General features: G+C 39.6%; 1 protein-coding gene across 1 annotated transcript in view; it reads right to left on the bottom strand.

The window, feature by feature from the left end:
* Window positions 1-18,193, bottom strand: part of Reln (reelin) — a 437,924-nt gene that overhangs the window by 189,071 nt on the left and 230,660 nt on the right. Inside the window, exon 9 of the mRNA XM_052173082.1 lies at window positions 1,423-1,519. Within this exon, the coding sequence (XP_052029042.1) occupies window positions 1,423-1,519 (97 nt within the window). The remainder of the gene's footprint in view (window positions 1-1,422; window positions 1,520-18,193) is intronic.

The following is an 18,193-nucleotide window of genomic DNA, read 5'->3' as shown; positions in this document are numbered from 1 at the left end:
AATTTGCATGCATGAGTGTGGTGCTTTGGTATGCAGCCTAAAATTCAAAGTATCATTTTCAAGAAAAAAATCCAATATACTCAGCTGAATGTGGTGTTCCTTTGTGCAATCAAATGTGTACTCTCATTCTTATCACTTCAAAAGCATATAGCTATCTTCTAGCAAGAAATACACATTATAATTTACTTCAGTTATGGAATAATATAGTAGAAGCAATTATCTTTGGAGATAAATGTAAAATTTCTATATGTATGTTGGTTTGATTACATCCATTCAGATGCTTAAGTATCTGATGTGAATGCATTTTCAAAACTTAGAAAATATAAAGAATAGCAAATATTGTCATAAAGTCGACACAGCATGTCAGAGCTCAGTGTGCAATATGGAGATAGCATCCAGGCATGGGAGACTCATTTATTAAAATCCTGTCTTAGAATTACCTTTCTCAGTTTTGTTAGAATAGAGCTTATGTGGGTTGTATTTTTTAAATATACATCTAGAAACCTTGTACAAATTGACTAGTATTAAAGTTTATGAGCCTAATTTTTTTTCTGTTGCCCTAAACAGATCACTGTCCTCTTAATATAAAGAAACGAACTAATGGAAAACGAATGTCTCAAAATTGATGGAAAATGTCCTACTTAAACGTTTCCAACTTAAGAACTAGCTAAGTGGCCACAATCCCTTTAATAGGGATTAATTTAATGAGGGGCCAAGGCCCTCAGTGCAGCAGGCGCCATGTCTGTCTCAAAGGGTGGGGCATTGGTTTCTTCTTCATTGTACATCTGTAATCAATCATCCACTCTAAATTTTAGTTCCAGATTAAAATTCTGCAGTAGTGGTAAACCTGATTTGGGATTTTCTAACCTCATCCGCATCTTTCCATGTTAAGAGTTCCCTTTACCTGGAGCATCCTGCTTCACTTTCTTATTGGAGAACCCTTGACCTAAAGGATCTAAGATGGGCCTGTGTGACTTTAGAAGTGAAGGGACAGATGACGGGCAAGGCCTAGCAGCTATGAACTCCTATTACCATGGACAGGGATAGATGCATGACTGGTTGTTACTGGTTATGCTCTCAGCTCTGAACATCAGACACAGACAGGTCACTTCCTGCCGGCCACAGCTGGTGATGTTATATAGCAAAGGATATTCTCTCAAAAGTTATGGTCCCAAATGTGCTACAGGCCAAAACAGGTCAGTAAGGGGAGCATTGACAGTAGGAACTTATAAATGGGAAGGTTACAATCTCGTAGTGTCTTCCTCAAGCAGTAATTATGCATACTCATGACTTGAGGAATGAACAACCAAAGTATACCACAGTAAACCATAAAGAAAGATGTCTAGATAGAAGGAAGGCAACTAGAGATGGAGAAGTCTTCTCACAACAGATCTAGAGCAAACATTTGAAATGGTAACAAACCTAATTTTCTCGAGCTGAATCCAATCGGCAGTATTGTTCTTGGCATAGGACACAATGATGCTGGGGTCAGAGTAACTAAATCGACATGATCCTGACCCTATAAATAAGAGTAACAAAAAATTTCACAGTTAAGAAACAAGACAATTATAGGTGATATCCCTGTAAACATTTCAGTTTCCCTATAAATATTCCCAAGTAAATATTTTCAATATTTTAAAAATATCTAAATGTTTCTTCCATTACTCCACAAATTTTCCTGTATTCTGTGATAATTAATATAATCTAATAAACACCCTTGGGAAAGTTAAAAAAGATACATTTCAGGTTTCTTTAGAGATATATGAACTACTTAAATTAGATTAAAATAAACAGTTTTGTGGAAAGAAATATCTAAGTTTACAGAATGATTAACAATGCCATCATTGCTCTTGAAGGTTAGTATCAATTGATAGTGATTACTTTAAATGGTATACGAGTCCTTGAACTGGGAAAAGCCACCATTCTCTGGAGGTGTGCTAGCTAGAGGATGCCGCAGCATCTGGGGAGATAAAGCACTGTGAGAACACTCTAGTTCTACATGCAGACTGTCTATCAGAGGTGTGGCAGATATTACTTTACTGCAGCTCAACATTTGATATTTAAGACAGAGACATAATATCTCACTGGGAGTATTTGGCAGTTGCTTCTCATCATTAGTTCCACTATTGGAAAATGAATACCAAAGGAAGTTCAAGAACTGATGAAGAATTTGAGTCTCCATTTTCAATGAGTTCATATAATGAAAAATGGTCTGATTATAATTTCAGGGATCTCAGAAAAACCCAAACAGCCATGAAGCATTTGCTACAAGTTTACTATAACTAATATATCAGAGTTTTTTTTTTTTATATTGCAATAAAAACAAATGAACCAAAAGGAAAAGAAACAGTACAATTTGTGTTTAACTTTCACCCATCTGCTACAAGAGCCTCCATTTCAGCAAACAGCATCTGCTGATGGTTTTCCATTTGTAGTAGCCGGGGCGCCAAGCATTCGTTCATCAGACTTATTTCATTTCAGTGGCGTTTAGTAGAAAACTGCTAAGTTTGAAATTGCCAAAGCTGGCAATGTGCTAGAAGGCCAAACAGCAGTTTTCCTAGGTTTATTCTCACAGCTGATATGCAGATGAAAAGGGGTGAAAGGAAGGGGCACCCAACAGGACACACCCGGCCACCCTGCTTACATGGAAACCCCCCTTGTGCCACTGCCACTGTTTCGAAATTCTACCTTGTATGAGCAGTTGGTTAAAATCAACATCAACCTGTGAGGCTGGAAATGGCAGCTGGCGGGACCCGTGGGATAAACCACAGAATGCGGTCTGGTAGGGAAAGGCTTTTCAGGGGACGGCCAGACCAGTTTGACGACTTAGACTCCATTTGTATGTTCTGCATGTCCCAAGGGCTTAAAAGTCGATGGATAAAAGGTGGACTAACAACCAGAAAGTTACACACAGAACTCCAAATCTTGCAAATTGTTTATACAGCAAGCATAGAAAGCATGTTGACGCACATCAAATAGGTATTCAAGGCACCCTGAGAACACTTATGTTTTCTAGCAATTTTCTTTTCTTTTTTTTATTGATATATTTTTTATTTACATTTCAAATGATTTCCCCTTTTCTGGGTCCCCACTCCCCGCAAGTCCCATAAGCCCTCTTCCCTCCCCCTGTTCCTCCATCTACCCCTTCCCGCTTCCCTCTTCTAGAATTCCCCTATACTCTTGCACTGAGTCTTTCCAGAACCAGGGGCCACTCCTCCATTTTTTTTGGACATTATTTAATTTGTGGATTATGTCTTGGGTATTCCAAGTTTCTAGGCTAATATCCACTTATTAGTGAGTGCATACCGTGACTGATCTTTTGAGACTGGGTTACCTCACTTAGTATGATGTTCTTCAGCTCCATCCATTTGTCTAAGAATTTCATGAATTCATTGTTTCTAATGGCTGAATATACTTCATTGTGTATATATTCCACATTTCTTGTATCCATTCCTCCGTTGAGGGATACCTGGGTTCTTTCCAGCTTCTGGCTACTACAAATAGGGCTGCTATGAACATAGTGGAGCATGTGTCCTTATTGCATGTTGAAGAATCCTCTGGATATATGCCCAGGAGTGGTATAACAGGGTCCTCAGGAAGTGTCATGCCCAGTTTTCTGAGGAACCGCCAGACTGATTTCCAAAGTGGTTGCACCATCTTGCAATCCCACCAGCAGTGGAGGAGTGCTCCTCTTTCTCCACATCTTCGCCAACACCTGCTGTCTCCTGAGTTTTTGACCTTAGCCATTCTGACTGGTGTGAGATGAAATCTCAGGGTTGTTTTGATTCTAGCAATTTTCTTATGCCGCCTTTTCAGTGTTATGAGATTAAACTTACAGCATGCGTATGACACAGGGAGACTTGACTCTTGGCTCACTTTTCCGCAGCCACTGGATCATAAAATTCTCTCATGTCTAAAATGAGCTCTTTAATCCATCTCGTCCTCCACGCAGTCTAAGGGTCCTCCTCACTGGCTCTTGCTGGGTGTCTATAACTGTGACAGGCTCGTTGTCCCATCTCTAGCCTCTTCTCACCTCACTTGTGTTCTGTGAATGAGTGACTTCTCCTGTGTCCTCCTTTATAGTGTTTACTAATTCCCCAGTCTCAGCACATCACCACCAGCATAAAGAGATCAAACAGGTGCTCTCAAGAAAAGAATTGTACCAAGGTGATCATAAAGGGTTCCAATGGAGGGGTGTTCACCTGGAGACCATGGCTTGGGTTCAGGGTACAAGTGGCCTGCCAAGGGAATTGAAATGAGAACTGCTAGCTGGGGGAGCACCTTCTGGAGAGGTGCTCATCTTTGGAGATCTGCCTTACTCAGAGGCTATTCCTGAGTCACGCTTCCAAATGGCGCCAGTCCAGTGGATAAATCATGCCCCATACTCAGACTGGGTAAAGCTGGTGCCTGGGTAAAACTGCTCCTCACATAAACTCCTTAGACGGAAATCCCCCTGTCACATGGATGCCAGACAGTATGGTGAGATCTGTTCTTTCCCAGACTCCACATGGCTGTTTGACCCTTGTGTAGGCAAGGGGAGGAGTTAGTAACTCTTCATTGCATTCTTGTGTACTCTGGTGCCTCATACTACTTCCGACTTCCTGTAACCAGATGTGATATGCAGAATTACTGCTTCTACAAGACTCTTTCATATGGAGTGGGGTACCTGAAACAGGTATCTCTTTATTTCCTCTCACATCAAAGGTCTTTAACTGACAAGTCTGACACAAATAAGACCAGATAATAGAGACAATGCTAACTGTCAAATGCAAAATACCCTCATTTGCAGATCCATTTCTCAGATGCCAGACCACATTTGGTACAATCACTCACTGTAAAAATAGCAGCACTGTAAGACGGAGGACCCTGCTATACCTCTCCTGGGCATATACCCAGAGGATTCCCCAGCATGCAATAAGGACACATGCTCCACTATGTTCATAGCAGCCTTATTTATAATAGCCAGAAGCTGGAAAGAAGCCAGATGTCCCTCAATGGAGGAATGGATACAGAAAATGTGGTATATTTATACAGTGGAATACTACTCAGCAATTAAAAGCAATGTATTCATGAATTTTTTAGGCAAATGGTTGGAACTGGAAAATATCATCCTAAGCGAGGTAACTCATTCACAAAAGAACACACATGGAATGCAATAAGTGGATATTAATTAGCCCATAAGCTCTGAATACTTAAGATACAATTAGCATATCAAATGACTCCCATGAAGAAGGAAGAAGAGGGCCCTGATCCTGGAAAGGCTTGATCCAGCATTGTAGGGGAGTACCAGGACAGAGAAAAGGGAGGGGGAAAGATAGGAGAATGGATGGAAAGAAGAGGACTTATGGGACATATGGGGAGGGGGGAACTGGGAAAGGGGAAAGCATTTGGAATGTAAACAAAGAATATAGAACATGAATAAATTATATATATATATACACACACACACAAAATAAAGCAAATGACAGTTGTGTTACAAATGACAAGGAAAAAAAAAGATTTAAAGACTTTGTGATGGAAGGAAGCTCACTGAAACCATAGCAACAAGATGGTCTAAGAGACAATGATGGGCTTAAAGTGATGGGCAAAAACCAGGCACATGCCTTTAATCCCAGTACCCAGAAAGCAGAGGCAGGTGGGTTGTGGTTGCTTGAGGCCAGCTGGGTCTGTTCAAAAGTTCCAGGAGAGCCAGGGCCAGGGCCACATAGTGAGACCTTGTCACAACAACAACAACAACAACAACAACAACAACAACAACACAAAAGCTTCAAGCACTTTCTTTGTTTTATGCCAGCCTATGAAAAAAAACTTTTATTTTTATGTTAACTCACAAGGATACAAAGTAATAAAGTCTACTGTTATTAAATAAAATCAGTGAACTTCTCAAATTTACTGAGGATGCTACAGAACCCAAGAAATCTGGCACCATGTAGTGCTGCAGACAGGTGACGGCCATGCCCAGTGCTTGAGGGAGGGCTGTTTATGTTAAAGGGACTTTATTAGTTCTGTCTAGTTGTCTCAGTTGTCAGTTCTTAATCTAAGTGGCTAAGATGCTGGCTGATAATGATACACAGATACCAGCTATTGTTTGCAGCATCATTGATCACTCCTAACTTCCTGTACAGCAACAGATCTTTTTACCAATACTTCATCTCCGGTTCAGGACACATCTGCACTGCAGTATAATGTGATAAAGATGCTGGGTACCACCTTGACACTGTCCAGCAGGAAGCATCCCCTTACTCTTCAGTGCGATTCGTCGCGAACTATGCCACTGAACTGTGTCGTTGAATCTGTGCTATTTAAAAACCCTACATAGAATGACCAAGTTATGTACAAGAACACTAGATTGTCTTATGACTTTTCAACATTTAAATATAAAATCCTGTTCTCAGAACATAGTTGTTGACAGTGTAGGGTATATATTAAGAGAACATGAGGATGACAATGTCTTTTTTCCACACACAAGTCTACATACATCACATTTCCTTTATATTCACGTTTTCTACCTATTTCTTGCTATAAATGAGCTATTTATTTTTCTAATAGAAACTGTACCCTTCTCCTACCTATGTTTCTCTTTACCTTGCCCATCATCCTCACCTTTGGGTTCTGGTGAGTACCCTTGTAGCCCTGGTAGACTCAAACTGTTTTAATCCTCTCTTCTCTCTACATTTACCCCCTTTGGTTATATTACCTACTTCTCAGGCATTTATTAAAATCTATCCTATAAGGACCCAGAATGATGATTAATACTCTATCAAGTAGATGGACAGGATCTGGAATTACCTAGGAGACAAACTCTTGGGCATGTCTGTGAGGGAATTTGTAAATTGGGCTGAGTGGAGTAGAAAAACAGACAGTGTAAGTCAGTGACATCATTCTATGAGCTGAGGATGCGGACTGACTAGAAAGGAGAAAATAAGTGAGCTGAGCGCCAGCCTTTGGCTCTGCTTCCTGATGCCGATGCCCTGTGACCAGTCCTCACCCTCCTGCTGCCATGCTGTTCCTCATACAATGGACTGCACTTCAGATTATAGGAAGAAATAAACTCCTTCTGAACCTGCTTTTGTCAAGTATTATTTTTATAGCAATGAGAAAAGTAACTGAAATATCTAGATTTCTCTCTCCCAAGAGGTTCCTAGTTAGAGATCCAAGGGCTACTGGCTATCTCCAGTAGGCATCTGATAGTCAAGCAAAATCAGAAGCACTGTTTTCCCACTTTTTAGAGTGAAACTGTCTCTGATAAATTGTCTACAAGTTGCTATGTGTAGGGGTTAGGAGAGCAGAAAATCTGTTCTATTCAAACTTTACAGTACTCATCAAGAAATAAAAATCTATCAACCTAAAAAGAGCTTCTGTGCACAGCCAGGCTCTACTCTATGCACCCCACCTCATGTGTGCCCAGGACAGGTGATAAATGGGAATCAGAACTCAGCAGAGTGAAACCAATTCACAATACTCTCGATACACAGAGTGCCCACTCCTGTTTCTTTTGTTTTTCTTTTAAACCATATATATTGTCTTACATGTTCAGAACATGTTGGGGCAGGTTTCTGTGGCTTTCTACTTAGGATAATCAGTTAATAAGGCTGTTACTGCTTTATTATTGATAAACAGAAAAACACAAATACTCAAGTGTGTGTGTGTGTGTGTGTGTGTCTGTGTTCAGAAGTAGGAAAGAGAAAATGATGTAATTATATTATCAAAATGGAAAGAAATAACTTTAAAAAGATTTGAGTTAATCTGGTATGGTATTGACATTAAAATTAAATGTCAGATTTCAGGTTAACTGTGCTTGTATCCTAATGAATGAATTCTAATAGTGACTTGAAAATCTACCACTAAGCCATGCCCCAACACTTATTGCAATCCCCCCCCAAAATTTATAATAAACTTAGTCTAAATCTCAGTTAAAAGTTGTAACTAAAATTAATTATGGGATTAATGAATTATAAAATTAATAAATAATAAAATTAATTAATCCCTGGTCCTATGTAAATATTAGTGTCTCTATTATAATTTGGAAGACATACACAAGTAACTTTCTGCCTTTCTGCCTTTGTTAATGGTAGCAGGCCACAAGGATAAGCAATCACTTAATCAATGAGTCAACACACTACAAAAAGTAAGCATTAATGTCAGGGCTATGTAGGAACCCAGAATTCTACATTCTTATTCAGTCTTATTTGTCCTGACTTAGTCTATCATTCTGAAAAGACAGACTTCAGACCAACCCTTCTCCCCTGTGAGGAAAGGCATTGTTTATTATCACCTTTACACAGGTTCTGTGGCAGCCAGAGATCTGTCTGCATGGTTCTGACACTGTCCATTTGTTGTGTTGGGCGCACTCGCACACTTTGAACCCCTGTGAACAGTCATGCTCTCGGACACCTGACCACCTTCAGTAAGATTCTCCCCACCACTCGCCTCACCAGTCCTCCGGATTTAATTTCCTATTGCATTGCTATGTCCACAGTCATTCATTTGACAATGCCCTCTTCCCTCCAGAGCTTTGGCTCTACCAGAGCAGAGATTTCATTTCTCAGATCCTGTCCCCAGCTCTCAATGAAGAGCTGGCTGAACATTTATCAAATGAAATAAATGTTCTCCTGACTTAACTCTAGAAGGTCCTTTGGAAACGTACTAACAGCATTATGGTGTTGTCACCACTGGCTCCTGCGTAGCTCCTCTCCTCAGGACAGGGAAGGGAGAGGTACAGCCTCTGTCCAGCAGCATGGAGACTGAAACTGGTGCTATCTTCTAAGCTTGCAGCAAGCAGATGACAAAGAACTTTGTTCTTGTTTTAACACTGCCCTTTGGTGACACAAATCAACAACCGGGAAAGCAAAGATGCAGCAACAACTTCTGCACTAGTTGTGTGGGTAACCTTAATTAAGACAGTCAACATAATTAACACCCATGCTTCTTGATGTGGTAGTCTGAATAGGTCTGGCCTGCACAGACTCATGTGTTTGAATGCGCGTGGCCTATAGGGAGTGGCGCCATTGGGGGTGTGGCCTTGCTGGAGGAAGTGTGTCACTGCAGGGGCAGGATTTGAGATCTGCTATGGTCAAGTTACAACCAGTGAGACACACAGTCTTGTTCTGCTGTCTGCAGCTCCTTCTCCAGCACTATGTCTGCCTACATGTCACCATGCTTCATGGAGTAAATCTCTCAACCTGTAAGCCAGTGCCAATTAAATGATTTCCTTTATAAAAGTTGCCATGTTCATAGAGTCTTTACACAGCAATAGAGATCCTTTCTAGGACATCTGACAAAATGCTTTCCTGGATAACTTGTGGCTCATTTATTATATCCACTTTCAAGATGTTCCAGTGCAATGGAAAAACATTTAAGCAATAATAAAAACAGGCACTGTAATTTTGTAAAGCAAGGAGTTTCCAGGGGCATATTTTCCCTCACTTACTCAATGGTGGGTGGAGGGTTCATTTGGCGTGAACAGCCCCTCTCCCCATAGCTCTCTCCTATTTATATGACCATCAAAATTTGTGTGCCAATATATACTTACTGTAAAGTCTTGTGCTATAGAACATTCTGAATCTAAAAGAAGATCCTCCGCCTCAAAACCTACATTAATTTGTATAACTTATTAGGAATCAGAACACAAAATACAGCAGTATGTAGAGATCTCCATGGTCCTTGTAGATGACTATGATATAGGCCAAATTAGCAGAACAGAACATTTTAAAGACGCCATGGGAACTAGGAAAAGCAGAGGCAATTAGCAGGAATGGTTACAAAAGGTCATCAAACAGTTTGTTATAATGACTTAATGCAATGCATATAAATACAATGCTTAAGTCTAACATATTTACTATGGATCTAAATGCATTTAACATTGAGCTGACTTACATGTACTGGCATGTTCCAGGGCCCTGTTGGGAGCTCTAGCAGCATGTTACATGATAGTGTTCTAAAATATCTGCTGTCTCCATCCTTATCACCCTCTCAAGCTGCCTCTCACAGCATCTAGTGTGATGACAGCACCGGGAATTCTGGTAAGGAAAAGCTGATTTGAAGATTCACTTATTGTGGGTTGCTCTGACATGTTTCTGTAGTTTTCTCTATTTTAGAGTAGAGATATTCCCAGGATGAAAAGGGCTACTAGGAGCTCCTACAGCCCACTGCGCTGACGCATACAGCACCATGACTCAAAGGCAAGGATGACACATTGGTTAATGAATGACGTCAATTCAAATATTAGTTTAAGATTAGTCACTGCACAGAGAAAGTTAAAAGTACTCTGAAATCTAAATGAGACTTTTTTTCTGTTTAATAATCAATCACCCAAGTCTAAAATGACATTATTAATAAGGAGTATGGATGGTAAAATATTAAACATCAAAATCTAAAGGCAGAATTACCTCTGTGCTCTTGATTGAAAACATTACAAAAGGAAATAAATATCTTAAGAGAATGTTGCCAACGCACCAGGATCAACATTTTAGGGGCACCAGACTAATTAACAGAGAGGTGTATTTCTTGATTCTGTAATGTCTGAAGAATGGTGTCTAAAAATCTGACACTGCTTGTAATTTTTCATTCTAAATGAATAAAATTGTACCTTATTTTAATTCTATGGTTTTACTTCTTTTTCCTTAGAGAAACTCTTACCATGCCCCTCCAAAATATGAATCAAATGTATGCAAAACCCTGACCCTCCTCCTGCTGAGAACAAACACAGCAGGTTTATTTCTGAGTTTCATGCATGTTCAAGAGGCCCTAGTACCAGAGGATAGAGATTCCCCTACCCAGTCTTGTTTTTCCCTTTCTAAGCATGGTTCAAGCCAGTGATAAATTATGTTAATAGAGAGTGAGTAGGGATATAAAGAATCTATACTTATTTTTAAAATAATCTATGCTTATTTTTGTTTGGTTGTTTTTTAGACAAGGTCTCAATATGTGGCTCTGATTATCCTGAATTACCTCTGTAGACCACGCTGGCCTCAAACTCACTGAGATCTACCTGCCTCTGCCTCCTGAGCACTGGGGTTAAAGGTGTGCACCATGATGCCTGGCTGTATAGATCCTTCAAAGCAGCATGCGGTCCATGGCAAATGCATATAACTCTTTCTGGCAATTTAAAATAAATAAGCATACAAAAATGTTTTGAAGAATGAGAAAGAACTTAGAAATTCTAAGATTCTTTTCTCTATTACTGAATCAAAATATTCCAATAAGGAAATGGATCACGTTACCATTAGGTTAGGATTGAAGAAATTACTTTTATTTATTTTTTTGAGTATTTTTTATTCGATATATTTTTATTTACATTTCAAATGATTTCCCCTTTTCTAGCCCCCCACTCTCCGAAAGCCCCATAAGCCCCCTTCCCTCCCCGTATTCTCCCACCCACCCCTTCCCACTTCCCTGTTCTGGTTTTGCCCTATACTGCTTCACTGAGTCTTTCCAGAACAAGAGGCTACTCCTCCGTTCTTCTTGTACCTCATTTGATGTGTGGATTATGTTTTGGGTATTCGACTTTTCTAGGTTAATATCCACTTATTAGTGAGTGCATACCATGATTGAACTTTTGAGACTGGGTTACTTAGTATGATGTTCTCCAGCTCCATCCATTTGCCTAAGAATTTCATGAATTCATTGTTTCTAATGGCTGAATAGTACTCCATTGTGTAGATATACCACATTTTTTGCATCCACTCTTCTGTTGAGGGACACCTGGGTTCCTTCCAGCTTCTGGCTACTACAAATAGGGCTGCTATGAACATAGTGGAGCATGTTTTAAATAGTTGTTTGTCTACATAAGAAATATTCAGCATGGGAGCTGAAACTGAATAAGATCTCATGAGCGTCTGACACTCAATAGAAGCTGGAGAGGGACCTGCTGTGCTAACTGGAGGTCCCCACAGTGCTCCTGTGCGACACTGACCGACTGGGGCCTCTACAGAGCTGCTATACACTATCGCATGTGCATTATAAGTGGAAGTCAAATACAGCCCATCTGAAGCACACTGCAGACCGACCGGCTCAGTCTGCAGCTACTGTCAGCATCCTGTGTACACACGGAGGAGACGATAAGTATCTCCTGGAAACAGGAACGTTTCAAAATTCATAAGAAATGCTCATTTCTTCCTATCAGTTTTGGTAGGAGACAGACAATATGCAGCTTTATAGTTTTTGACATATCATCAAGGCCATTTAAAACCAGAAATATTAGTAACCTCTGATGAACACTGACGTGCTACTCCTTCCTCGGGAAGAGCGCTATGTAGGCTCTTAATTCCAAGAGGCTTAGTGGATAATAGACTTCACAGAGTCTGTTTATTAAATCTACAGATTTCAGAAAGGAAATATTGGGACATATACTATATAATATGCCACGCCCCAAGCAAAGCTGTGGCAATGCTTTCTAATCAAATACACTAATATTTCTGCAGTGAACTGTGTGCATAGTCACTTAAGTAGTAGACATATAAAGGCTGTACATAGCTTTAAAACATTCAAGTCAAGTCTTGCTGGCAAATGAATCCAGGTCATGCCAGGGTTGCAACCACAGGTATTAAAAAACAAACTTGGTTTATGCTTTTCCTCTTATTTTTTTATATAGTATGAAATTGTAGGCTGGGGACTGAGGTTGTATCTCTGGCAGCTTCCGTGATTTCTTCCTCCCCTTTATAGTAACAGGATAAATCAATTGGCATTTCATGTCTCAAGGCCTGGGTAGTTTTTTTTTTTTTTTTACACTGTTATGCCCTTTCCCACCAATCTCAGAACTTTCTAAAGTAAATCACAGCACGACACCATAGAAGGAGGTATTGTCCTCTTGGGGATTGGGAGTGGTTGCAGAGAGCAGCCTCTGACCACCAAAGCTCTGCCTTAAAAACAATCTGCCTTTTAAAATGCAGCACCGAGACCCAGGAGGAGAGGACCGATCTCACAGAATGACGGATGAGGAAGAACACTGGCAGAAATCATGCCTCTAGATAACATAGTGGGGCCATAAATACTGCAGGCGCGAGGAGTGTCTGCACAGGGCCCCGCGGAGGACCCTGACGGCACGAGCAGCGCCACAGCCGCCATCACTCAAACCTCAGCCTCTGGGATGAGCAGGCTGTAGGCGCTGCATGTAAATGACAGCATTTGATATAAAAACATCAAAAAGTTATGGAGTGCATGCAATCTGGCTGCTTAGGGTTCCCTGCTATGATCGAAGCAAATCTTAGCAGGCTCAACATGGCCCTTCATCTTTCAAGATGGGTAAATGGAGGACAGGACCATTAACTCGAGATTGGAAAGGAAGAAATGAACAGGCGACTTTGAGGGAAGCTTTTAAAAGGCTAGCCAGTGCCCCTCCCAGGAGCTCACCTGTTACTCTAAGCTGCAGCAATCAAGACATAGATGTGCCTCACTCTAAACAGACGTCGGAAAATGTGAGGGGCTGCATGAAGCTATTGCCATAATAGCTACGCTGGCAATTATACTTAATGCTTTAAAATTTTTTAGCTATGAAGCTATGCATAATTTTTTATGATTTACTGGGGCGGGGGAGAGATACCATCACAGTGGCCCCAAAGCATCAAGGAAAATAGGAAGATCTTATTTGCTATTTTATGATTTTTCTTTAAAATAATCTCTCCCCAATAAAGACTATATAATCAATTTTTTATAGTGAACCTCTGTTTAACTATGCCACTGGAGGCAACTGTGCATATTTATTCATCTTTGTTCATCACATCTTTTAACAACAATAGCACAGAAAATGACTATTTATAATTAAAAGTTTTATTTGTATCTTTATGGAAACTTCAGGAAACTTTCTGGATCCCTGGTATACTTATTATGGTAACAAACTGACCTACTCTTACTTTGAGAGCAATATTGTACTATGTCAGCTCTAGAAGTATTAACTGACAAGCTGTAACTAAACTATGATCCCAAGTTTAAACATTAAATACTGCCTGCCATCTTCAAGTCAGATTAGCACCACTTAGTTTCATGTTGTTTTTTGTTCGTTTCCTTCTTTAAAGAACCTATACTATACCATTGTAGCAGTTTTCTGTTTGTGCATATTGCTTTATCTTGCTACAAACTAATACAAATTTATGTAATTTATAAATTGTATAAATTATAATTAGCTCTAATAGAACTTTAGCTTATTTTCTAACACTGCTTAAAGTAGGTTGTTGTTACTACTCTTGTTGTCTTACTGCCTATCAGCTAGCACAGAATGCCCTGGAATAAATGTAGTGTTCAAGACAAGAGGAAATCTACCAGGAAAGATGAAGGTTTGCCTTAAGTATGTTATTTTACCAGATCTCAGATTATGAGTTAAAATAAAAGCTACAGAAAGGATGCAGAGTGATACGGTCCTTGGCTGAATCCATGCTCTATCTAGCCCCAGTAGTCTTAGCTGCAGACTGGATGTCTGATGGTGTTACACACCCTTTAATGCAAGGTTGCTCCTGGATTTCATGAAAAGCAGGCTTGGTCTCTCCGTGCTGTGCCTGAATGAAAAGCTGGCAGATTATGCCCTGCTGAAGTTCAGGGGCTGAGGCCAAAGAGGCAGTGTTTGATTCATGGGTAAAGAGCTGGGCAGGGAAGAGTGCTTACTCCATCAGATAATGTTTTGTGGCAGCCCAGGCAGGAAATGTCCTGGGGCTTCTAGGTTCCAAATGCCATAGATGGGAATCATGGCTGAAAGGACGCCACAGATAATCACTTTAATTAAGAACTGGTCCATTCTGTACAAAGGAAAGTCCTGGAATTATTCTTGGACCTGTTAAGAACAAATGAATTCGATTTTGATAGAATAGGACAACCAAAGTTAATAGCTTTGATAATTATTTTATTAATAAAAATTGTCAATTTAGAGAAATGAATGTGTCCATAATATTTGGTCAGCTTTGAATTATCAATTAATAATTATTTAAGCATAGAAATCTAGGATTTAATGTCTGCATTGCTATTGTGACCTCTAAAAATACTCCTGTGGGAAAGCTTGACATGTTTATAATTTGTAAGTATAATTATATTTATTATTTATATTGAGGAAACATAATATTGTAAAAAGAACTATTATACATAGGAAGATTAATGTTAAGTATTTACTCAAACTGATATTAAGGATTAGGAGTAGTCAAAATAGAATATTCAAATTAATGACCCCTCAGAAGTATTCTGTAGGTATTAAAACCATGTTTCTTTTAAATCTCCCAAATGTAGGCACACCATGTTTTAGGAGCAAGTGTTCCATTTTCTGTTTGGTATCTGTTTATTCTTAAAATGGGGATACCATGGAGCAATGACTTCTGCTTGGGGCTGAATCTGTCAGGGAACAGGATCTGTGTACATTGCACAGAAATGTGATGGTGTCCGACCTATTCACATCTCACTCACTTTCCTTGTTAGAGCCTCGTCAGTTAGGGGACCCCTCCCAGGTTATGGCAGATGGACAGTGACCACAGGGTAGGAGAGGAACAGCTGTTCTCGCCTTTGCTACCCCTCTCTCTCTCTCTCTCTCTCTCTCTCTCTCTCTCTCTCTCTCTCTCTCTCTCTCTCTCTCGGTCCTATACTCATTCTCTTCATTGTAACAACCCCACCTCTCATAGGAAGAGGCACACTGATTCTTTTGCAATTTGTGTATGTCACAAATGCTATGACCTCCCCCAAGCCTTTCCAAGTATCAACTCTTTTCCAGTTCTCCTCCATGGCCACAGAAGTGAGATTTTGCCAGAGACTATGATAAGGAAACTCATGGACAAGAAATGCAAAATTACCAAGATTTTTTCTCCTGTCCCTGGACCAATATAATCAATGCTCAGTGCTCATGTGCCTGCCCCACAAAGTACCAATCTCAGATATGCACGTTTCCTGGCATTATCAGCCTTGTTTGGCTCTGACCTTGGCCTCAGCTCTCAGAATGGCCTGCAAGGTAGAGCCCCTTCAAGGGTGGGGCTGGCAGTAAGCTATGGTGCTGTTCTTGCTCTTGTCAATCTCCCCCTGAGAGATGAGGCCCTGCCCTGGACCTCCGTCTCTCCTGGATGTTCTGTTAGGATGCATTTTTTAGTTGCTTCTGCTCTGAGTCACATAACCATCGTTGCTGTGTTCCACCTGACTTGCTTTGTTTTCACAAAGATACTTCTTTTGCCCAAAGTAATTGGTAATCATTTAAGGGGTAGCATTTAATCTTCTGATGCATATATTTGATTTGGTAATTTTTTAAAAAAAATCTGGGACACATCATAAATTTTGTTTTTCCCAAGTGATTACTGGTATAGTATACCAGTAATATCATATATATATATATATATATATATATATATATGATAAATCATATCATATATGATATGATTTCCCAATATATGAACTTCCCAAAGAGCTTCTCTGTGATAGAAGGGCTGCCTACCAAGTCCCTCGGTTAATCAGCCGAGATAGGACTGGAGAATTGCTGGTTCCCTTTAAGATCTGAATAGTCCATGGATTCTGTCAGTCTACTCCACTGCCACAGCAATCAGAAATAGTTGTGAGCATGAGTATAATGTGGAACACCACTCAGTCACATTCCTCAGCTATGAATGAAACTCAATCTAGTTCCCATGTATCTAGAACCACAAAGAGAGACGTGCACTCCCGGTCCTTGGTGATCATCTATGGTAAAAGCAGATGTGTAGAGATGGCCAGGGTATAAATCAAAAACAAAATGAAGTAAATATCACAAACAAAACTCTAAGGACTTAGAGGTCCAGAGACATCAGGACCTTCAGCTGAGTTTTCAGCGGCGTGGTGCTTGGAGAGACATCATCAATACTGATGGTAACCTATCTACACCTACATCCTATCTACACCTGCTTCTGTATTCCCTCTGTGAGGAAGAGCCCTGAGAAGCACTAGCAGAGTGTAGTTATGAATGAATTACTGAGGAATGGTTGCTGATGTTTATGATTTAAGGACCATCAGACGAATGACCAAGTGAACATTTCAAGAGAGAGGACATAATCTTTACTTTCCAACAGCGAATTTGAATTTAGATGACGTTCATCTTTTACTTAGTTACTGGTTCTAGTAATTAAAATTTAATCTAAAAAAATTCCCGGCCGGGCGTTGGTGGCGCACACCTGTAATCCCAGCACTTGGGAGGCAGAGGCAGGTGGATTTCTGAGTTCGAGGCCAGCCTGGTCTACAGAGTGAGTTCCAGGGCAGCCAGGGCTACAAAGAGAAACCCTGTCTTCAAAAAATCAAAAAAAAAAAAATTCCCAGAAACTTATGCTTGGTGTAATTTTACTGTAGTATTTAAACTGATAAAAAATATTCTTTTTAAAATAGCGCTTAATTCTTTGGTGTGAAAAGGATAAATACATTTCAAAATGAAATATATATATATATATATATATATATATATATATATATATATATATATATATATATATAATTTAAACTCATCTTTTTTTAAATTTATATATGCCATACAGAGGCACAGGCCACTCCTGTGTTGAAAGAGCAGGCTTTCCAGGGCCAAAATCGTCTCCACACAGGTATTTATTAAATTACAGTAATATAGAAGTATTTTATATATACATATTTAAGTTTATATGTGTTAACATATATCCTTGGAGGCATGAAAATCAAGTCAGAAAATTAATTTTAATGTATATTATACCTGAGAATTTTATAACAAAAACATGTATTGAACTTCAATTTCAGAAAGCATAAGCATTACGTTAATTTCGTTATTAAAAATTTCCAAAATTCCAATTTTTCTTTACATTTGTTTTGAGCTCAGTTTACCGGAGGTTTTATTGTTATGACACAGCTCTCCATGTTTCAGACAAGGTTCTGCTATTCGGTAATAACCTCTCCAAGGTCTTCCTTAGCAAGGAGGGAAAAGCTTGCAAGTACAAGACTCTAATTTAAAATATAGTGTGTAAATTCAGAAAGTTTGTGGAGGGAATGAGCAGTAATTCACACAGAGGCACCCAAGATTCAATTCCTCCTCCCTCTCAATTACCCGCTCTAAAAGAACTGAGAAAATTTATCTACTGAATCAGGTTCTGCGTAATTAAGATGTTTCTGAATTGGGCTCAGGGGAAAATGAACAGCTTCCTGGTGCCATATGAACTATAATCTCTCACACAAGTGGCATTTCATTCCTTTATTTAATAAAAATATGAAGCTACATTTCTCTTCCTTTTTCATAACTTTGTCTTCAGCT

The sequence above is a fragment of the Apodemus sylvaticus genome, chromosome 2 (genome assembly GCF_947179515.1).
Source record: "Apodemus sylvaticus chromosome 2, mApoSyl1.1, whole genome shotgun sequence".
In the NCBI taxonomy this organism is placed as follows: Eukaryota; Metazoa; Chordata; class Mammalia; order Rodentia; family Muridae; genus Apodemus; species Apodemus sylvaticus.
This window is presented reverse-complemented; position numbering and strand designations above follow the sequence as displayed.